The sequence below is a fragment of the Sminthopsis crassicaudata genome, chromosome 2 (genome assembly GCF_048593235.1).
Source record: "Sminthopsis crassicaudata isolate SCR6 chromosome 2, ASM4859323v1, whole genome shotgun sequence".
NCBI classification, from domain to species: Eukaryota; Metazoa; Chordata; class Mammalia; order Dasyuromorphia; family Dasyuridae; genus Sminthopsis; species Sminthopsis crassicaudata.
This window is the reverse complement of record NC_133618.1, coordinates 388,099,400-388,122,526: the sequence shown is the minus strand read 5'-3', so window position 1 is coordinate 388,122,526 and position 23,127 is coordinate 388,099,400. Positions and strand designations below refer to the sequence as shown.

Below are 23,127 nucleotides of genomic sequence, written 5' to 3'. Positions count from 1 at the left end.
CCCTGGTCTTCTGGGCAGCTGGACCAACTCTCCATTACCTCATACTATCTACCTTCCTTTGTAATAAGTTAATGTGGGGCAGATAGGTAGCATAGTGGGTAGAGCACCAGCTCTAGAGTTAGAAAGATGAGTTCAAATCCAGTCTCAGACACAACATTTTTTTATCTGTGTGACCCTACCCAAGTCATTTAACTCCAACTGCCTTGCCATCATAATATTAATTAATTTAATGCTGTGTTAGGCATATTAAGAATCCAAGATATGAAGAATTCAGAAAAATATGGGAAGGCCAATGTAGCCTCATACAGAATGAAGTTAAAGAAGAGACCAATGTACCCAATAACCACAATAACACAAAAGGAAATAACACTGAGAAACGCAAGGACTATGATCATTGCAATGATCAGTTTTGACTCCAGAGAAATGGCTGTGAAACAGACCTCTCATTTCCCAGAAGACAGAGGGTATACCAGGGTTAGACGTGGGAGAAATCTATTAGACATGGCCAAAGTCTTAGTTTGTTTTGTTTAAATTTCTTTGTTCTGTGCAAGGGTTCTTTTGTTGGGGAAATCAATGGAGAGCGACATCCATATTTTTAAAAAATTAACCAAGGTTTGGTTTTGTTTTCTTTTTTTAAAAAAATGTATGCACTGGGTTGTGCTGTCTGAAGACTTAAGGAATGGAAAATGCCCAACAATCCTATGAGATTGATCTTGTCCCAAGATCAGTAACACTTATATTCATGACAAACTCCCTTGTAGCCCTTCTCTACTCTCTGTTTGGCATGCCTGAGTCTGAGGACATAGGATTCTGACCAAATAAAGACACTCACGGTGCTTGGAAGAGAAATACCCTCCAGTCAGCTGTCTTTAGCTTCAGTACATTGGACTTCTTGCTATAGTCCAAGGCCCTGGTGGCCAGCGCATGGTGTACACGAATGGCATTCTTCAGGTCCACTTCTGAGAGGTCTTTATCTGGCTTGTATTCATCCTGGGGTGCAATGAGTAAGGGAGGAATTTGTGGGAGGAAAATAGTATTTGATTTTCCTTTTACCCTTCCCATAAACCCTTTCCCAAATACTCACTGAGGATGGGTTCCCATCAGAATTTAGCCTCCCCCTTACTGTAAAGATATCTTAAATTTAAGTTTTTAACTAAGCCAGTAAGGGCATTAAATAAATCCCCAGCACTCTTAAGAGTTCCATGAGTCTGCAAAAACTTCCCTCCCCCCACTCCCTCTGTCAAATCTCTTCAAAGTCCTGCTCAGTCCCCATTTTCTTCTTAAGACCTTCCCCAACTGCAGAGTTCCCAAAAAAATTACTTCTGAGACCTCTCAACAATGTTAGGAAAAAAAGGTAGAGACAATGTCACATACTTATTTCTCTCACCAAAGAAAGATAGTACTAGACAAATGCTTAGTTTATACCAGCTACAAAATCAGTGTGGTCATATAGAGAAATCAATCACTGACCCAATTATCACCAAGTTGGTTTTTTTTTAAATTAATTTTTAAAATTCCTTTTTCTTTTTTTCTGAGGCACTTGAGATTAAGTGACTTGCCCCAGGATCACACAGCTAGGAAGTGTTAAATGTCTGAGGCTACATTTGAACTCAGGTCCTTCTAACTCCAGAACCAGTGTTCCATCCACTGTGACCCTACCAACTTAACTAGAGCCCAAGGGACATTATTCTTTCAGTTAAAGGATTAGATACAGGCAGATGACATCTCTTTGATATTTAAATTACTTGTAATATGGCTTCAGTCTGTCTTTTCAGTTTGATTTACCCACTACTAGTTCATCTTGACTAAATTGATCTACTTGTTGCTTTCATGTGATATTTCACTTTGAATGGCCATCCTTTATGCCTGGCTTTTACTCCTTACCTTTTGCCTTTTAGATTCCCTGATTTTCCTCGAAACTGAGGGCTTGTATATCCGTCCTTTTGGTCCTTATAGTTGCTAATATCCTGATTCCTGAAATGATTTTGTATATACTTCCTCTATTTTAAATTTATTTATACATGTACATGTTGTATGGGAGCTGAAATCAAAGCTAATGTTTTTGTCTCTGAATTCCTAGAATCTAGCATAGTACCTAGCGCATAGTAAATTAGCATTAGGGTTGGGGTTAAAGTTAGAGTTAGGATTAGAGTTAAGGTTAGTGTCAGAATTGGAGTCATTTAGAGTTAGTCAGTCAGCTTAATAAAGCTTTGCTGAATGATTAATACTAGGCCTCTGGGGAACTCTCCAAACTGTCCTTTTCTTCCCCAGATCCTTAAGGAATTACAGTAGTTCTACTTCTTCCTATAGCTCATGGCCTAAACTACCTCCTCTTCTCTCCAAAAATGGACAGATTAATGGAAACTGCAGCCTTAAAATGAAAGCCAATCCAGTGATCACCATAATACCTTCTGTAGGTAAAGGATGGTTCCTTTGAGAACCGCATAGAACTTCTTCCACCCTCGCCGACCTCTGGGGGCTAGAAGAAAAAACAAGGAATGAGTATCTATGAACTTCCTTATTCATTCCCCATCCACTGTATAATTTCATCCTGAATTATGAATCAAATAAAAGTCTATGTCACTGTTTACAAACAGACCCACACTCCCTTCCCGCTTCCCATCCTCTGCCACTAACTCATATACAGGCCCACATATAGGTTAAACATAGAAAGGATCTGTTTGGAAATGAAGTCCACAGGACAATAACTCCAGAACCCCCCACTTTGAGGTAATCCAGAGTAGTAGATTCATGCTACAAAAAAGGATTCAAGACAAAACCAATACCAAAGACTTCTTTAAACTTTTCCAAGGAGTGAGTTATCCAGGCTAGATGTGCCCCATCCCTCTTCCTCTTTGGAATGACACTGGCCAGGTTGGGCTCTCAGGAAAAGTTGTAACAGTGAGTAAAACCATGAAAAATGGGATAATAATGAAGCAATTAACTCCTCAGTCCACTCGTTGTCCCTCCTGCCTCCAACACACAGTTTGAGTCAACTTAGACCGAAAGGGATGGCAGCTCTCATGCTTCCAAAGGCTAAATATCTAAAGAAGGCTATTTCTATTATCTTCCTGTTCTGGGACCTCAGAAAGTGTCACCAGAAATGCTAGTGGCCCCATTCCAAAAAAATGTACCAAGGACTAGATATAGCGCCATTGAGGCTCAGGATGATGAATACAATGTGAGCATATAAGGCTCTCTTCAGTTTAGGGAAAAACAAATTGAGAAGGTCAATGAATAGAGCCAATATTCAGATATACAGGGAATAAGAGAATATCCTAATACTGATAATTAGAATGAGCTTGGCTGAAAACTTTGGGATAAATCAAGGAAGTTGAGCTTGACAGAATGGGGATGGGTTGAACAGGGAACTCATTACTCTTCAGAAATAGTACAGCATACAATATAGAATAAGAGTGTTTTTTTTTTAAATATGAGCAAATTAAAAAATATATATATGTGCAATCTAGCAGAATAGACAGTGAACAAGGACTCAGAAGATCTGAATTCAAGTTCCAGCTCTGTTATAACTCACTTTGTAGCCTTTAATAAGTCACTTCAATTCAAGTCACCTCAAGTCATTGAGCCTTATTTTCTCCTCTGTAAAGTGGGGAGAATAATCCCTTTCCCCTTACCTAACTCTCAGATGACAGATGGTGAGCATGCATTGCCATAGTACCATTTTCTCTATATACATCTCAACACTTTTATGCTAATAGGGAGTGGAAGTGGTGAGGAAGTGAGGGATTTTGAGGGCCACTAACCTTAACCCATGAAATAAAACCCAGACCATCCCCCAGTATTCTTCAGGGAGCTGGCCCAGAGAGAGTATCTCCAATGTTGTCCTGCCAAATCCTCTTCTCCCCCCCTCCTCCACCATCCCCCACCATCCCCCCAGGGAGTAGCACCCACTTCTCTTGCCATCCATGTCAGCATGGGTCTTGCGGGTGAGCACACCATGTTTGTAGGTGGCAGCGTTGAGAGCCTGAGGGATATCCAGGAAGGGGTTGCTGCCATCTATGATCCTGGTCACCTTCTTGGCTCCGGGCCCGAACTTGTCGTCCACCAGCTCGGACAATGACTTCCTCAGCTCTTCCTCATCACTGGGGAAGCACAGGGATTGGGACCACAAGATGGCCCCTGCCTCCCCCACACACCCTGGGGGGAAGGGGGGAATCTGTAGCCCCCACCCCATACCCTTTATCCCTAGTCCATTTTCTGGGCCCCAGAAGATTAAGGTAAGCCTTCCTTATCCTTCACCTTAATTCCTTATCCTGGAAGACAGGACAATTTTTCCAAGACATGAAGGAGCTCTGTTTTCTAATTCCTATTCTGATTCCCCTATCATAGATCTTTGATGACTTCTGATCTCTTGATACTGATCTCCATCTTTGACCAGATAGTCACAAAATTTTGGCTTCTCCCCCTCATTCTTTAAGGATCTTGGATCAAAGGATCCCTAGGTGAGATCTTTAATCCCTCCCTCTCTATTTAAGATGAAGGATGTGGAAGATTAAGTAAATAATTAAATGCAAACTATAGCCAAGAAGCCTCACTGAGGGACTGGGATAGTACGATTGAGAAATATGAGTAGTAAAATGTTTTGTCCTTATAGTTGATAGGACAAAAAGTGAGAAGAATTCTAGGAACTTTCATTATTAGTCTGGTCTCCAGCAGTGTTGAACTTTATAATAAAACCAATGAAATGGGAACCAAGGAAAGATCTCTAAGGATTTCACACAAGGACATTTTTTTTCTGAGAGGGAGAGGGATCATTTGGATCACTATCAATTTGCTTTAGACCCTAAATTCCAGATAGGGCCTGGATACTGTATCTTATTTAGTAGCACAGTAGCAAATATTGGGATGGCTGGCCATGATAGCTGGTGGTGATTATGACAATAAGAAGCCAGCAGCACACCAGACTTAGTGCACTAACTCATTGTCCTATCAAACTGGTTTCTTTTCATTTGATCTCTTTGGTGTGTCCCACATACTACATATACTCTTAGATCTGGAAGGAACTTAGTGGCTATCTAGTACAAATTTTGTCTGATGGAAACTTTCCCACAATATGCTAAGTTGTCTTGTTCACTGCTTAAAGACTTCCAGTGATGTCTTCACCAACTATTTCCTGAAGGTAATCCATTTCATTTTTTGGACAGCACTAATTGTTAGGAAGATATTTATAAAGGGCTGAGACTCTGAATAGGTGCACTGGAATCAGACAACCAAGCACTTAAGGCTAATTACCTATTGGACAATCTTCTATTAGCATATGCTTGGAAAATGGCCCTTCTCACTATTCTGTGCTGGCTCCATCTTTTGGTGTGTACAGATTAATTGTAGGAGGGATTAGGGGTTGGAGTAAGACAAGCCAGGGTCACTTTGGAGGAGGACAACAAGGAGAAGGGAGGTTGGTGGCAAGCCTCAAGGAGATTTGTCTGTCTCCTTTACTTCTCCCCCTAAAGACAAAGGATTTTTGCTGACCCTGACTCTGGCTGATCCTGAGGTCAACAGAGATATAACTTGGACTTCACAGATATTCCTAAAATCTGCTTCTCTGAAATTTTTGTCCTAGTTCTTAGTACTTTTTAGTTTGTTGATCATACAAGTCTAATGCCCTCCTCATGATATCCCTTCAAATACTCAGATGTCTAAATTTTTTCTTTTCTAAACTTAATGACCCCCAATCCCTTCGCTTCTTTACTGCTCTCAATTTTGTAAAGATCTAGGAGATTGGGAAGGAAGAGGGTGACACTGAGGACCTTAAATATTGTCTTTCTACAAGTGGAAATGAGCCCCAAGGGACTTATTCTCCACTTCAGTCAGGCACTCTCCCACCCACCTACCCAAGGCCACAAACACTACTCACATGGCCCACTCCAGCTTTTCATTCTTAATGGAATTGTATAGTGTCTGGAAGGAGAAGAAAAAGGAGCACTAGTGAAGAGTCCAGAAGAGTTGAAGCCATTCTTCACCCTCCAGCTGAGTCCAAAGAAAGTCTCTGTGTGAGGAAGGCCTTGGCCAAGTCAGGCAGGCTCTGTAAACAGTTCTTTTCAGGGTCATTTCCCTCCATGTTCATTGCCTTTGATTCAAAGTGCCTCAAGGGCAGGTTCTGGGATTTTGGATCTCATTTGGTATCATAACAACAAATATAAATGTTTCTTGGTGCTGGCCATGATGGCTTGTGGTGATTATGACAATAATGATCATAGTGATGGTGGCACTGACAATAATGGTAATGATAATGATGGTGATGATGGTAATAGTGATGGTGACAATGGATTTCGGTGATAGTTGGTGATTCAAGTTAATATATGTTAAATACCTACTATGTGCCAGTCACTGTGCTAGGTCCTGAGGATACAAAGGCAAAAATTAAAATGTCACTGCTCTCAAGAGCCCCACATTCTACTAGGGGAAAACAATAGGCACACAGGTAAGTACATAGAAAATCAAAATTAAATATTGTTTTATTTCAATGGGATTCAGAGGGATCAGGGAAGCTCTCTTAGAGGTGGTATTTAAGTGGAACCTTAAAGAAAGGTAGGTTTTCTAAGACTGTCAAATTCATCAGTCACTGGAAACACAAGTGAACAAGATTAAAAACAAGATTAACAATTGGAAAAACATCTCACAAAACAAATACAAATAAGACAGTTAATGTCAGTTTGTGGTTTTCTAACTTGACATGTGGTCAAGAAAGTTTCCCTTTCTGTTTGAGTTTGAAACCACTGTTATAAGATGTGGGGAGGTAGGTAGGGCGGAGAGGACCCTGTGCAATGGGAGATTCAGATCTGAAAATGGGAGGTTGATGGGCATGGAAGGAAACAACAGGACCAGTTTGGCTAGAGGTGGTGGAGGAGAAATCAGTCTCAAAAGACAGGCTTTGCAGCCAGATTGTGAAAGGTGTTAATTGTCAAACAGGAGTCTATATTTTATCCTGTAGGCAAAAAAGAAACTATTGAAGCTTCTTAAGCAGGGATAGCACTTTAGGCATACCTATTTGGTATAGAAGATAGATAGGAGAAGAAGCAGGGCACTTGTCAGGAGTGGAGTATGGTACTAGTTCAGGTAATAGATGATCAAGGGCCCAAACCAAGATATGGTTTTGTGAGTGCAAAGAGAGAAATTCAAGAGGAGATATGGAGAAATCATAAGACTTAGAATCCATGAGGGTAGGAAACTGTATATGGGGGTGATGAGGGGGAAGGAAGGGTTGGCTATGGCTCCAGTGCTGAAAATCTAGGTGACTAGAAGGATAGTAGTACCCTTAACAAAAGTAGAGAAGTTAGGAACAAGGATAGTTTGAGACGGGAAAGATGAAGAGTTCCATTTCAAGCAAGTTGAGTTTAAAATATCCACAGAACACCCAAAGGAAGATATCCAATGGTCATGAGAAACTTGAAACTCAGGAAAGAGACTAGCATTGGATATATAGATCTTATGGTTGGTGATGATGTTGATAATGGTGATGATGTTGATCCTGGTAATAATGGTGGGGATGATGATGGTGATGGCTGGTGATGTGACAGTGATGGTGATGGTAATTATGGCAGTGGTGGAAGTGGTGCTGATAGCGATGGTGGTGATGGTGGCAGTAATAATAGTGATTGGAACAGATGGCGAAAGTGAAGAAGGTGAGAATGGTGAGGAAGATGATGATGATGAAGAGAACTACGATGATGACAGTGAAGATAGTGACTCTCACCAGATAGCTCAAGGTGATTATAAATCTGCTGGTTGTAAAAACTGCTATTATGGTGGCAAATATGATGATGATAATGATGACACTGATTGCAATGAAGATATTGCCTATATCCATAGTGATGATGATGATGATGATGACGACGATGATGAAGAATGCTGGCATTGAAAAGGATTTATAAAAGAAGAAAAAGAACTAACCACAGTCTAGATCAGAGCAGTTTCCCTGAATAAGGGAAGCCAATATATTCATGATTTGAATGGGAATTTGCCCAATAAATAAAATCCTTAACCTCTCTTTAACATCCTTTCCCTCTTCTCAGCCTTGTCACATGCTTCCAAATAGAGCAGATAGTGCTCTGGTTATGGGGAGATACTTAGGGGGGAGGAAAAAGGAATCCTCCCCAGGAAACAGTGAGATTCTTGGTGTACTGAGATCAGGGCCAGGGCTTTAAAAAGTACCTTCAGGAGATCCTTGGCAAAATCCTGTCCACCATTCAGCCCATCCAGGTTGGCAATGAATTGCTGGCAGGACATCTTCTTGCCGATGTTCTGTAACACAGAGAGCAGGAGGCTCAGACTAGGTAAAGGGGTGCGCAGAGAGGCAGTTCCCTCAAGGTGGTGAAAAAGCCTCATATCCAACTTCTTAAGCCTATTCCTTTCACTTTCCTGCCCTTATGCTGTGGATAACAACTAGTGAGGATGGTTAGAAGGGAGCTGAGGGAGAGCTTAGTTGGAAATAATGCAAACTCTACAGAATTACTCTCCATGAGTTCCCCTCCCCAGGATCTGAGAAGGGAGGGTGGTTACTTGGCAATAACTTAAGAATCCAGTTTCCCTCTAGGAGACATGGGATTAATTGGAAAACATGGAGTCACTACACCTCCAGGCTCTGCAGCAAATCTGGTGAGAGCTCAGGACTTCTATCTGCACCTATAATTGATCTTTGTCTTAACACCAAGGGGAAGATGAAGCTCTTGAACTTCCCAACCTGAGACTTTCCTTGTCTATACTCAGGTAGACTTGGTTCTCTCTACTTATATGTAGCTTCCCATTGAAGGAACACTTGGGGTTACCATCCTATTGAAGGAAGGCACTTGGACCTAGGGAGTTTGTATCTGAAAGGTAAAGTGACTTGGATTTCAGTTCTCTCTGTTCTTGATCATTAATATCTTTGACTCTTCCAAAAGCTGAGCTAGGAAGGTTAAAAGACCTAGAGGTAGAACAGACCTGGGAAGTCACCTAGTCTAATCCCCTCACTTTACAGGAAAGGAAACTGAGGCTTCCAAAAGGGAGGGAGTAAGTGGCTTGTCCAAGGCCACATGAGTATATCATTTCAGAGCTGGGATTTAAACTGTACACATGCCAGTCAGTCTCAAAATGGAACTCCTACTTGGAAACAAAAGGAATACAGAAAATCTGGACAGAACTTTGACAAAGATGGAAGGTCACAAGAAAGATCAGAGGCCCATAGTTATAGAGCTGGACCAGAACTCAGAGGTCATATAGTCCAAAACCAGGTTTATTAAGTGGTTGTCCAAGGTTTCACATGTATTAACATAGGAAGTAAAGTCCTTTGATTCTGGCCCAGTCTATTAGTAGAAGATATAGACTCATTTGAATATTAGTCAATTTTTAAAAAAAATTAAGGATAGATAAATTGGCTGAGAAATTGGGAAGAGAGAGAGCAAAAAGCATTTCCAAGACTGAGATAAGTTATTTGATGATTTTCAGATATTTAGGAGTATTCCTCTTGCTACTTCCCCTCTAGTGAAGTGGATAATCAATAAATGACTGACTTCTAATTGCCTCCGGTGCTTCATTCCTGATTCCCATTTTTGAAGTTCAGAAGGGAGGGTGGAGGCTTTTGTTACAAACAAAAAAAAGCTCCAAGCAGAAATCCCAGCCTTCCAGGAAGGGTTCTCCCAGCCTTTTCTGCTTTCCAGTATGGTATAGAGGGAGGAAAGCAGGGCCCTGATGTTAAGGTTGGGCACTGTCAACAGAGTTTTTCCAAAGTTTCTGTTTCTGCTCCCCTCCTTTAGAATAATAATAATTGACATTTACATAGCCTTTTAAGGTTTGTAAAGCATTGCACATTTCTTACTTCATTTAGTCTTTACAATAATGTCTTTACAATAATGTTGTAAAGGCAGGTACTGCAAATATTATTTTTCCTATTCTACAGGTGAGGAAGCTGAGGTGGAGAAATATGACTTGCCATAAGTCTCACAGCTAGTAAGCAGAATTGGAACCCAGCTCTCCCTAATTACTGAGTTCAAATTCTATCCACTATGCCAAGCTGCCCCTCATTCACATCATAGTACCTAGCATGGTACCTTGCACATGATAGGAAATGAATAAATGTTGATGCAGGAAGTGAATGAATCCATGAATGCATTGTGGTGGCTGAAAACTAATTATAAATACTGGCATGCCCTCTTAGTCCAGATACTTTCGAACCCAGAACCTTCAAGTTTGCAAAAGGGGGTTAGAGTTTTAAAGACCCATTAGGTGGAAGCTGTCTCAGTCCCATTTATATCACTGAGGCTGAATTGTTCTCACCCAAATTAAATGGCAAGACAAGCTTTCTGACTCCAGTCTGACAATAGAACCCAAGACTCATTCTTTCTCATAAGTTCTAAACTCAGAAAAACTCTTCATCTCTAGCAGGTACACTATATGTTTATCAATTGGCTAATATCACAAAGATCAACTAATAATTCAAATAACATTCTATTCTCAATCTCATAATTTATCCTGAGTTTAGCAGCTCTTAATATACCAGAAGGGTGTTTACTGAGCTTAGTAAACAACAGCACTTTGGGTTTATTCTTATTCCCAGACTTAAGGTTAGTGGGTTTTAGCACCTTTTTGATTTTTGATTAGCTCCTAATGAGGACAGATGCAATATGTAACCAAATGAATAGAGGAGCAAACAGATCACACTGATGGTAGACTTAACATATGTGTACTTACAATAATAGCTCCAAATTTGTATAGATAGTAAAACTTGCAAAGACCTTCATCAAAATTATAAGGTAAGAATTTCAAGAATTATCAAACCATTTAACAAATGAAAAAAGAAGGAATTTATTTTCATAGTCACATAGTTAGAAAGTCCCTTTTGCTGTTTAGTTGTATCTGATTCTGAGACCCCATTTGGAGTTTTCTTGGCAGATAATGGAGTGAATTGCCACTTCCTTTTCCAGCTCATTTTATTCCTAGAGGAAACTGAAGCAAACAGTATTAATTGACTTGCCCAAGGTCCTACAGATAATAAGTGTGTGAGGCTGGATTTGAACTTGAGAAAATCAGTCTTTCAGATTCTAAACCCAGTGCTCTATCCATTGTACCACCTCACTACCTCAGTAAATCCTTTACATTTGTTAAAACTCAGGTCTCCTGATTCTAGATTCTGAAACCAGAGATCTTTCTACAAATCCAAACATCCATTCTAAACATAGGAGATTATATACATATATGTGTATATATGCATATGTATGCATGTATATATTTGTGTGTGTGTGTGTGTGTGTGTGTGTGTGTGTGTGTTTTTAACCAGGGCTTAGGTTAACTCAATCCTAAATTTCCTAACTACCTCAGTAAATCCTTTACATTTGTTAAAACTCAGGTCTCCTGATTCTAGATTCTGAAACCAGAGATCTTTCTACAAATCCAAACATCCATTCTAAACATAGGAGATTATATACATATATGTGTATATATGCATATGTATGCATGTATATATGTGTGTGTGTGTGTGTTTTTAACCAGGGCTTAGGTTAACTCAATCCTAAATTTCCTTTTTGGGAAGAGTCTAAAACATTAAAGGTAAACCTCAGCATTGATGAAGGACTGAGACAGCATGCACAAATTACATGTACAGGGATCCCCCAAATTTCCATTTGCCTTAATTTGTCTCTACCTTTCACACCACATCTTATACCAGAATTGCCCATGAGGAATCCGAAAGAGCCCAGGAAACAGAGGAGAACCCATGATGGATGGGAACAAAGGAAAAGAGTGATTTCATCCAAAGCATAGTAGTAGAGACAGGCAGGAAGGGGATAATGGGATACACAAAGAGACATGCACTCCCCCCACCTACACTTACCACCTGGCAAAGAGCAAGATAACGGAAAGAGGGGATCCCGGAGCAGACAGAGAGAAGAGGAAGAAGTTAATGAAGAGGCGTGGCTCTGTAAAGGGAGCTAGGCCAGTGGCAGCTCTGCCCATCCAGGGCACCCACTGTCCAGACAAGTCATGGAGTGCACAGGCACTATGGAGCCCAGAAGCCCCACAGCAGGAAAATGGGAAAAGACAGGTGGTTAGACTTAAGAAACAAAACTACAGAGCTATATCATCTTAGTTCCATTAGAGGCCCCTGGAAGTTTTCTACTATAGCCTGCCAAGAGTGAATAAACCAGTGCTGTGCTTCACAGCCTTAAGAGAGTTCAACCAATTCTGGGGTGACTTCAGAACTGGAACCAGTTAGATTTTCCATTAAAATGCTTATGGGGCTAGTTTCATCAGTCCTCAGAAACTCAGTCTCACCACAAACAAGAGTTGGGGACCATTAGGGATATGCCTACCCATTTCACAGGCAGAAAAAAACCAAAACAAAATCTCAAAGGAAGGTAACTGAGGTCACACAAAGGCAAGAACACAGTCCCCTAATTCCCAGGTATCTACCAAGAACACTACATTAAAACATGGCACCTGATGGAGTCGGAAAATGAGAAAGAAAAGGGAGGGGAATAACAATAGCTAATATCTGTATAGCACTTTAAGGATTACAAAGTACTTTATCTACCTTTTCAGATTTAATCCTCATAATGATCCTATGAGATAGGAGCTACAGTTATTCCATTGTACAAATTTAAAAGCTAAAGTTTGGAGAAGGTAACTGATTGGTCCATATAAGGTCACAACAGCTAGATAGTGGTGGAAATCAGATTGTTCTTCCTGGCTCCACTTTTTCTAAAGAAGAAGCTCCAACCTGCCTGAGACTCAGTGGTTTGTTTTGTGGGGGTTTTTTTTGTCTTAAGCAAGGCCATAACTGGCTACCATCTTTCTCCCCTGTCCCAAAAGTTGAGCAAGAGCTTCAGAATCAATGAGCAATAGGGACCTGGCCCCTGAGAATACCCTATCCTGGTCTCAGTCCTATATCCTTGAGTTCTGTCTCAACTCCTCCAGGAGAGAGCCACAGCCAATGCCCATCACCCCAAGGGAATTCACCAACTTTTTGTATTTTAGCCAAGGCTCACCTGCCCTCCTAGGGATTTGGGCCAGGGGGACAGAGGAGCTCCACACAGGTTTCCTGGGCTGGTCCAGACCTGCATCTTTGTTTTGCATGCTGGCCTTTGCCTTTATCCACCAGCCCTCCCCCACCCTTGTCTCCCTTCTCTTCTTCCCCATCTGCACTTACATGTCCATGCAAGTCCGTGTTGAGCAGCATCAGGGCACAGGTAAGTGTGTGAATCCCATCTGAAATACAGCAGAGGCAGGTGGCCCTCAGCCCTCAGCTTTAGCTCCCCTCCCTTTCCTATCCCCAGAGCATCTTGTTACCAATCCAGGCTAAGGAGCTATTCCCTCCAAGAGGACCCAGCCCTAGGACTTAAATTGGGCTACTGCTTATTGGGAGGGGATGAGAAGGTGGGTCAAAGAATGCCCAGGACAGATAGAGAGGACAGACAAGGCAAAGAAACAGCCTGGCATAGTGGGAAAGAACATTTGAAACAATATATATTCTGATTAAAATATTTTAAAAAAAACTCCATCAAGAAAAGAGGACCACTGAATTTAGGATAAATTCAATGATGAGCAATATTGAATACAGAGAGCAGGTGACTACAAATGCCAAACATGGAAGACATTGATTGAAAGTTTGAGTTGGCTTTGTTTGATTGTCTTTCTTTGTATTACAGAGATGATTGGGGAACTCCTAACTTGCTGAAATGGGGGCCCCTCCCATGGAGTTGGACATGTGTTCTACCTCCTGCTCAGGGAGCCTGTGCTTTTCCAGGATGACACAGCAACTTCTGGTCGATCTCTATGACTGAGCGATGGGGTAAAAGATGATTGGATGCTGGGATTCTGGAGGATGGACTCATGTGAGTCACCAGGATGGACCCAATCAGGCTATGAGAGCTGTGGAGACAGCTTTATCATCCTGTGTGTTTATGACCTCTTTTTTTTTTTTTTTAGTGGGAAGTAGGGGGAGGAGAGGGAATGCCGGAATGGAGGAGACTTCTCTCCCCTCCCCATCCTAGGCAATGACCAGTGACAGCTTGCAGTTTAAGTACATGGCCTTAGGAGAGCATCAGCCAGGCTAGACAGAGGCTGGACACTGGCTGCCTTCTTTCTGCCTTTCTGTCCCTTCCCTGGAGCATTGATTAGCAACTGGAAATCTTGAGAAATAGCAAACATGGCCTTGGTGGTAATGTCCAGCCAGGGTCAAATTTTCTCAAGCTTGAAATTCATATATGAGCTAACTATTAGAGAAAGGAGTTTTCCACAGCAGCATGGTGCCTTCTCAGAGGAGAAGGGCACCACCCACAGGAGATTTCTGTGGCCAAAGAACCAAAGCAAGCCATGCCCACCAGACAGAAGAGTGGGGTCTGCTAGCTGCTCCAGCTCTGCAGATGAATGGGAAACGGAAACATCTATCCACCCATCCCACCTGGGGTTTTGCTTCCCACAGGGAGCATGAGTGCAATGGACTATCCGACTTGGCTTATATTTCTGTACTGATTCATGCATTTATATCTTGTGCAAGGTCTGTGGCAAAAACAAATGGCTATCCATATTGTACAACAAGTACCTTATTATACATATTGCATAATGAGCACCTTTTCTAGAAGATCTCCTGTTATCCAGATATTGGGGAGACTAGAGAGGAGCTATAGTTAAGCTTTGTGTAAAGATTTCCCTGGAATTGCTCCAGGGTAGGGCAGAACCAAAAAAAGCTGCTTCCAACTCTCTCTCTCTCTCTCTCTCTCTCTCTCTCTCTCTCTCTCTCTCTCTCTCTCTCTCTCTCTCTCTCTGTGTGTGTGTGTGTGTGTGTCTATCTGTCTTTCTTTTTGGGATTAGAATTTCAGTCTGTGAGCCCAGAATCTCCTTGTTGCACCTCCTGAGCTACAGGGTATCTGTTGTAAAGAGGGTTTGGTCAGAAATGGCTTTTTTGAGCAATGGTTGTGAGATATATATATATATATATATATATATATATATATATATATATATATATATATATATATATATATATATATATATATATATATATATATATATATATATATATATATATATATATAGATAGATAGATAGATATAGATATAGATATAGATATAGATATAGATATAGATATATTTTTTTTTTAAAGCACAAAGGCATTAATAAAAATTGGGAAAAGAGAAAATTTCTTGTCTATGTGTACTAGCTATGTCTCATTGGGTTAAGTCTTTTAATCTGGGCCTTGACCTGGAAAAAGGAGATAATACCCATCTCTCACCTCCCAAATTTTTTAACCTCTCAGTGTGTTAGGTAACCTACTACTATAAAGATGAGGAACCATTTGTAAACAGGACAAACAGAATTAAGTGATTTGCTCAGCATCACATAGTAAGAATTAAACTTCAATCTTCCTGATTCCAGGCTAAGTGCTCTATCCATTGAACCACCTAGCTGCTCCTTACTATTAAATTGGTATGGATTTTGGTCATAATCTCTTTGCCTTGGGCTCTATTCTGTTCCTGAGAACAACATATAGCCAGTAATCCCAACTCAAAGGGGACCCAGAGGCCTTAAGACATGATCCTTTCCTGTCCTCTCTCATAGTACTTCATGCTCCAATCAAGCTGACTATTCTCCATCTCCTGACTTTGCTGTGAGAGTTCTGTCCCCTTGCCTTTGTTCATCATGCTCCCTATGCCTGAAATGTCCTTCCTTCTAGAATTCCTGTCTACTTTCTAATGTCAACACAAATGGCATCACCACCTTCATGAAGACTTCCCTGATTCACTCCCCAGATGGGAACAGCTTTCTCCTTCAGCTCCTAAATAGCACTTCATTTGTAGCTCTCGAATGCTATTGATAGTATCTCTTGATTTTCTGTGTGCATATCAGATTCCTCATGTAAGTATAATAAGCACAACCCAACTAAAAGTTTGAATTTCCTTCAGAATCTAGCTCTGAATGAACACAAGGGATAGGAAGTGAACCTGTGATTTCATTAGAGTAGGAAACTCCCAGATGAGGAAATGCCCTCCATCAATGCAGGTTGCCATCTCCTCTGCAATTTAGTTTTAAAGTTGTCAGGTGCATTGAGAAATTACTTCTACAGGGGTCATTAAGCTATTATGCACTGAAGGCAGGACTTCAAGTCATATATTTTTGATGCTGCACTCAACTCTCATGAGCTATGCCATACTCCCTCTCATGCCCATGTTTTAAAATTATTTGTTGAATGAATTAATGCTTCCCCCAGGGAAGCTCAGCTCATGGAAGGAGAAGCTTCTCCTTTGGGCATTTCCTTACTAGGTGTTCATATTCATGGCTGTCTCATGACCCTTAATGAAAGCCTTCCTTTACTAGAGCTTAGTAGAAAGCCCTCTGTGCACTGGTCCAGGGTCATTCCTTAGGGACCAAAGAGCCTCCATTTCCTTTGGCGGGGTGGAGTGATAATCTCTCCTTTAGGTTGTTCCTCTTAGATGTTTTCTGTTTTGTTTTTTGTTTGGAGGCAGTCAGGATTAAGTGATTTACCCAGGATCACACAACTAGTAAGTGTCTGAGATAATATTTAAACTCATATCCTTCTTACTTAGGAGCTGGTACTTTATCCACTGCTCCCCTCGCTGCCCATTTCCTAGATGATTCTTCAGGCCACAGAGAGCTTTTTTCATCACATTATATTCCTTATGAGATATTTGGGGAAAGATACTTAGGGAAAAATCTTGGGGCTTTTTTCAATGCTCCTTAAACCTTAGCATATAAGCATTACCAACCATTGCCTCTCATCAAAATAGTAATCATAATCATACCATTGTTAGCAATAACTCAACATATTTTTACAAATTTATCTAGTGTCTTCCTTGAATTGACTCTATGAAGTAGATTGTGCAAATAACCTTTGTTTCCACTTCACAGATGAGCAAAACTGAGTCTAAGAGAAATTAAGTCCAATTTGAGGATTAAAGTGATTTAAGTAATTTAGTCCAATCCTAAAGTTAATAAGAGTCAGAGCCAAGATTTTTAGCCAAGTATTTCCTGGCTCCTCATCTTGTACTCTGCCATGCAAGTACTGAAAAATTGGAGGAGGACTGCTCTCTATTAATTAAGCAGTCTGTCAGGAATCAGGAGCAATATAGCACATATAGTACCTGCCAGGGAGGAAGAGAGGGAAGGAGGGAAGAAAAAAAAAAGAGATGGAGGAAGGAGTGAGGGAGGAAGGAAGGAAGAAGGAAGAAATAAAGGAAGAAAAGTAGAGAGGGAAGAAGGAAGGAAGGAAAGAAAAGGGGGAAGGAAGAGGGGAGGGAGGAAAGAAGGAAGGATGGAAGAATGGAAGAAAGGAAGGAAGGGAAAGAGGAAGGGAGGAAGGCAGAAGAGAAGAAGGGAGAGAGGGAAAAGAACAGAAGGAGGAAGGAAAGAAGGAAGGAAGGAAAGGAGGGAGGGAAGAATAGAGGGAGGAAGAAAAGGAGGGAGGAAGAAAGGGAGGAAGAAAGGAAGGAAGGGAGGAAGAGAGAAGGGAGGAGGGGAGGAAAAAAAGGAGAAGGGATGATAAGAGGGATGGAGGGAATAAAGAACAAAGAGAATGGAAGGAAGGAGGGAGGAAGGGAGAGTGAAGGACACCTGGGCTACCTGTTCATACCTTCTGAGATGTTCTCTCCTTGGTTACATTGGCGGTATCTCCTGGAGAAGTGGGTAAGAACTCGCTCCCTCTCTTGAGTTTCCCCCATCAAAGGAAAGGCCTTTAGGAAGGTTCTGTAAGGAAAAACATATACAGTAGACAAGGGACCTCAGCAGCTCATTGGCCACTGCCACATTTAAACCCCCCCAGGCAAGTTGCTCTGTAGTCCTACAATCAAAGAACAGAGAACTCCTTTCCTTCCTCCCTCCCTTGCTTTCTCAGATCCAAGGTTTAAGGTCACAGTCACTGGAAGCTCTGAATTAAAAGAAATCTTAGAGATCACCTACTCTACTCACCCTATACATGAATCTTCTTTTATAGTATCCATAATCAGAGATCCAGTGAGCTGCTTGAATACTTCCAATGAAGGGCAAATCTCTACCAGCTGAAGCTGTCCATTCCATTGTTGGAAAGCTTAATGATTATTTTTATAATTTATCTTTTATATTCAACTGAAATGTGCCTCCCTGTAGTTCCCAATCATTGATCCCAGTTATTTACACAGAATTTGTCTCTCCCTTTCCCAGGTAATAAACCTTTAAAGACTTAAAGAAGAGCTTTTGCATACTGTACTCTCTGGGCTAAAGATCCAAAGTTGCTCTGAGAGTTTTTTGTAAGGATTGCACATATTTAACCTGTATCAGATTGCTTGCTGTCTTGGGGAGGAGGAGAGATAAGGGAGAAAAATTTAAAACACAAAAGTTTTACAAAAATGAACTATCTTTATATGTGTACTTAGAAAAATAAAATGTTATTAAAATATGATTTTTTTTTTATCTTTGTAAGATATAGCTTCCATCTCCCACCTCTGTCCCTTTGCTCAGGCAAGCCTGGCATGCTGTGCAACTTCAACTCTACTACTTAGAATTCCTATCTCCCTTTAAAGCTCAGTTCAAAGGCCACATTAAGCCTTTTCTGATCCCCTCAATATTAGTGCTGTCTTCATCAGGACATTTATTTTCTCAGAATCACAGTTGGAAGGTGTCCATGCAGATCAATCCACAGCCAAGAGGAATGTCCAATACAACAAATTATATTTATTTTGTCTATTACAGCATGTCCCAAAACTATTAGGGCAATTTTAATAGCAAAAATTTGCACTAAGATTCTAGTTTAGCTTGCATTTTTTTTATTTACTCGTGTTTTTGCTCTAGTAGAATGTAAACTCCTTGAGAGCAGGAATTTATTTTTTTTTTATTCCCCAGAGCCTCACCACATACTATGTTTATTAAATGCCTGTTGAATTAAACTAATTGAATTTCAAGTTCCCTTGCCCAATGAGGCTCCAGTTTATCAATGGTTCCACTTAACATGTGATACCAAGAACTGGATTCAATATTCCTCCTAATATGTTTTAACCAATGAATAGTGTGTACCATACGACGATACTTTTGATGAACAGGACACTAATGTAGCTCATGTTTGCATCAAAAGCAAATCTGAAGAGTCACTTTGGCATTGATGATCTTGGGTGATCAATAGTTCATGACCCAAGCAGAGAATGAGAAGAGCATCTTCTTTCTTACTAAAATTATCTCCTTTCTAGACCCTAAATGGAATGACCCAGGATCCTTAGGAATGTGCAAGAGAATAGGAGTAGAATGCAGGCAGAGCTGGCTCTCGAGATTCAAGACCCAGATTCAAAGGCCTATCACTGACACTAATATGTGTGTGAACTAAGATAAGTTATTAAAACCTCTCTAAGCTTACTTTTCTTTACCCATAACATAAAGGACTTGACCAGATCAGAGGTTCTTAACCTGGGACCCACAGACTCCCAAAGGGGAGCTATGGATGAGTTTCAGGGAGTATTTGAACTTGGGTAGGAAAAGATGTTGTCTTCATTTTAACTTACCTTTGGTTTCCTTTTTAATCTGTCTTATGAATTTTATGCATTTAAAAACATTGTTTTGCAAAGGAGGGGGTGTGCATAGACTTCACTAGCGTCCAAAATGACACAAAAATGGTTATGTGTCCTTACGTTAGATGACTCAAGTTTCCCTCCAGCTCCCAGATCTATGAGGTCCATGAGTCTTATCCTCCCCCTATCTTCTCTATATCCCCCCTTCACTCCCCCTCTCCCCCCCTCGACCAATTCCAAGATATATTGTAAATAACTTCTTTTCTGTCTCTGGGCCTGCACATGATTTGTTGATGATAATCTAATTTGAACCTCACAGCATCCCTGTGAAGGGAGGTAGACCAAAAACATCTTTGATTCAATTCAATAAGCACTTATGGAAAGCCAACTCTGTGCCAGGCACTGTGCCTAGTTAAAGGGGATACAAAAGACAAAAAGAAATATTTGTTGCAATTTCTACTCTCACATGGCTTTCATTCACTTGGGGAAAAAACAAATACAAAATATTCACAAAGTATATACAATGAATAGGGATCACTAACAAATGGAGAAAAAGTTATTTTTCTCAAAATGGCATGGGCTGAGCCCTTAATACACCCATAGTTATAACTTCCCTCCCTCCCTTTTAACAGATAGGGAAATTGAGGCACAGAGAGGTTTGTTTGTTTGTTTTACTTATACAAAATCATACAACTGGTCAATGAGTCAGCGACAGTTCAGGAATTAGAACCCAGATCTCTTAAGTATTTCTAATCCCATCGTTTAATCTTGGGCCCCATCTGTTCCTGAAGGCATTTGCTCACCTGAGTGCTCTATCCAGGCTCAGGCCTGAGAAATCAAAGAAGCTGAGATACTCTTCAGCTACCAGCCTGCTGAATTCATTGCTATAAGGAGAGGAGAAAGAGGAATGGGTCAGGTAAGGTAAGAACTAGCTTGTCTTCATGACATCAGAACACCTGGAGGTGACTAAGGCAGAGCCTTCACTCAGGATGAGGTTCACTGAAAGTTTCCCCCCAGGAAAATAATTATCACCCCAAATATTGCTCTTCCTTTCCATTTTGAGGAGGTAAAGATAGAAAGGAAAAAAGAAGGAATATCTGATATTTGGCTACTTGCGCAGGTCCTGGCACTGCACCCCATTGCCAAGGCTGTCCCTAGTTTGCTAGCCCAAATAAAATGGCACTAGCAGCAAAGAGAGCAGGGGAGGAGAGAGAGATAGTAGGCAGATAGAGAAGAGACACACAGAGAAAGACAGAGACAGAGACACTTTATGCTTTGTGACTTGAAAGTAGAGGTACTCTGCCCCCAAGTGTTAGATATCACAACTAGAAAGGTAAACAGTGGGGTCTCAGGCAAGGGCCAAGTACAGATCTACCCATAACCTTTTATACTACAGTGAACACCAGAAGGACTAGGGCTTCATGCACTAACCTGAATATCTTAAGGACTAGAGATTCAGGTTTCAGGTGTGACACAGAATTGAGTACATGCTGCATGTAAAGAATACCTTATAATTGGGCCTCATTTGGGGATAGAATCACTGAGCTGGTGCCACATATAGAAAGTCCCCTGGGGACCTAGACCTTTGCCTTCAACTTCCTCCCACAATCACCCACGTCCTTAGGGATTGGAAAGCAAACAGGATCACAATACTTTTCTGCATCATCAAAGGCCCTGGGAATGGAGAAGGGTTCAAGTAACTGGTAACTATAGCTAGTTAATTTGTATCTCCTGCTACTCTAATCAATAAAATAGGTAAAATAGTCGCACTTGCCTTACAGGGTTATTTTGAAAGTGAGATATATGGAGTGATTTGCAAACTTTGGAATGATATAAAAATGAGAACAACTATTATTGTTATTGCTGTTATTATCATTATAATCCTCTACGTCATCACCCATACTCCCTTCTCCGTCTCTGCCTCATCACTCCACTGAAGTTGATCTCTCTCCAAAGTCATTGTTATTACTTCTGTTCAGTTTTAAACTAGCTGACTCTTCATGATCCCATTTAGGATTTTCTTAGTAAAAATACTGGAGTGATTTGCCATTTCCTTCTCCATCTTATTTTACAAATGAGGAAACTGAGGCAAACAGGGTTAAGTGACTTACCCAGGGTCACACAATTAGTAAATGAAAGAGGCAAATTTTATCTCAGTTCTACCCAATGAGCCATCTAATTGCCCCTCCAAAGTCACTCATGACCCCCTGCTCCCTAAATCGGATGGTTTTTAGTGTTCATTCGTTCTCTGCAACTTGTAATGTTGTTGATCTCTCCTCCCAGAGGCTCCCTTTTGGCTCTGTTCCCATGTCTCTTTGGGAGGTCTTCATCCATAACATCTCTTGAAAACATTCCTGTCTCTCCATTAACACCCCTATCATCCTAGCTTACTCTCATGCAGTCACCTCTTACTTTTGACTACTAATCTGTGACATCCTGATTGATTTCTCTTTCTGACTTTCCACCTCCCTAATTCATCTTTCATATAACTGTCAAAATAATCTAAGACCCAGACCCCACATCACTCCTCTACTCAGAAACCTTCCATGGCTGCTGAAAGCCTAAAAAAGACAGTTATCATCAAGGTCAAATTGTTCAAAATTTTTTAAAATGGACATGATTTTTATCAACTAAAATGACATTAAAGAAAATGAGTTACTATCTTCTTTTAATAGCATCGGAAGGACGACTGGCCCTTCCCAACAACTTATAGTTAAAAACATGTGTTGTCTCCTCCATCTCAAATGTAAACCCTTTGAGACAGCTGGTACCAGCGTACAAAGAACCCTGGGTCTGAGGTCAAGAAGACCTAAGTTCAAATACAGCCTCAGACACTTCTCAGCCATGTGACCCTAGGTGTCACCTAACTTTGTTTGCCTCAGTTTCCTCATCTGTAAAATAGGGATAATAATAGTACTTAATTTTACAAGTTTGTTGTGAGGATTAAATGAGAAAATATCTTTAATTATATACAATCCCTGGAACATAATAGGCACTATATAAATCTTTATTCTTCTCCCATCTCCCCCAAAATCAGACATTATCAAGTCCCCAGACTACTGGCTCTATCTCTCTGTATCAAGCATTCATACCAGCTGGTCCTCGTCTCTAGAATATTTTCCTTCCTCATTTACCTCTCTCATAAACTGTCTTTTTTCAAGGTCCAACTCAGGGATCACCTCCTCTATAAGACTTTTTTGATTATCCCCCACTCTAGTTATTTGTGATCTCTGCCCATTCCCCTCAGTTTTCCTTATAATATATCTCTACATCTATATATTTGTTCAAAGATCACAGGGTCACCAAAGGGACCTTGGAAATTATCTGTTCTAGCCCTCTCCTTTTACAGATTAAGAAACTAAGGCCCAGAGAGAGTAACTATCTAGCCCAGGATCACACAAGTAAAAAACCATCCCTTCATATAATGTAGGTTTCTTAAAGTCAGATACTGTTTTGGTTTTGTCTTTTTGTGTCCACCACTTAGCCTAGTGCCTGTCACACAATAGATAGATGCTTAATAAATGTTTTTGAGTTGAATTGAGATAGCAAAGATGACAGGACTGGCCTTCTCAAAATGGGTGGGCATTTATCAGGAAGACTTGAAAAATGGAATTGGAGTGGCTTCCCTGCTGCTAGCCTTTGAAATACC

At 40.7% G+C, this 23,127-nt stretch overlaps 1 protein-coding gene across 2 annotated transcripts in view; it reads right to left on the bottom strand.

Moving 5' to 3' along the window:
- Positions 1–23,127, bottom strand: part of PSD2 (pleckstrin and Sec7 domain containing 2) — a 71,093-nt gene that overhangs the window by 5,011 nt on the left and 42,955 nt on the right. Inside the window, exons 5-12 of one of the 2 annotated variants that reach the window (XM_074291544.1) lie at positions 20,282–20,362; positions 17,579–17,691; positions 13,139–13,197; positions 8,173–8,262; positions 5,876–5,919; positions 3,913–4,103; positions 2,409–2,479; positions 833–990 (exon numbers count right to left, since the gene is read on the bottom strand). In XM_074291544.1, coding sequence (XP_074147645.1) covers positions 833–990; positions 2,409–2,479; positions 3,913–4,103; positions 5,876–5,919; positions 8,173–8,262; positions 13,139–13,197; positions 17,579–17,691; positions 20,282–20,362 — 807 coding nt within the window. Of the gene's footprint in view, positions 1–832; positions 991–2,408; positions 2,480–3,912; positions 4,104–5,875; positions 6,008–8,172; positions 8,264–13,136; positions 13,198–17,578; positions 17,692–20,281; positions 20,363–23,127 lie in introns of those variants that run through there. The other variant, XM_074291545.1, reaches the window with a different exon arrangement.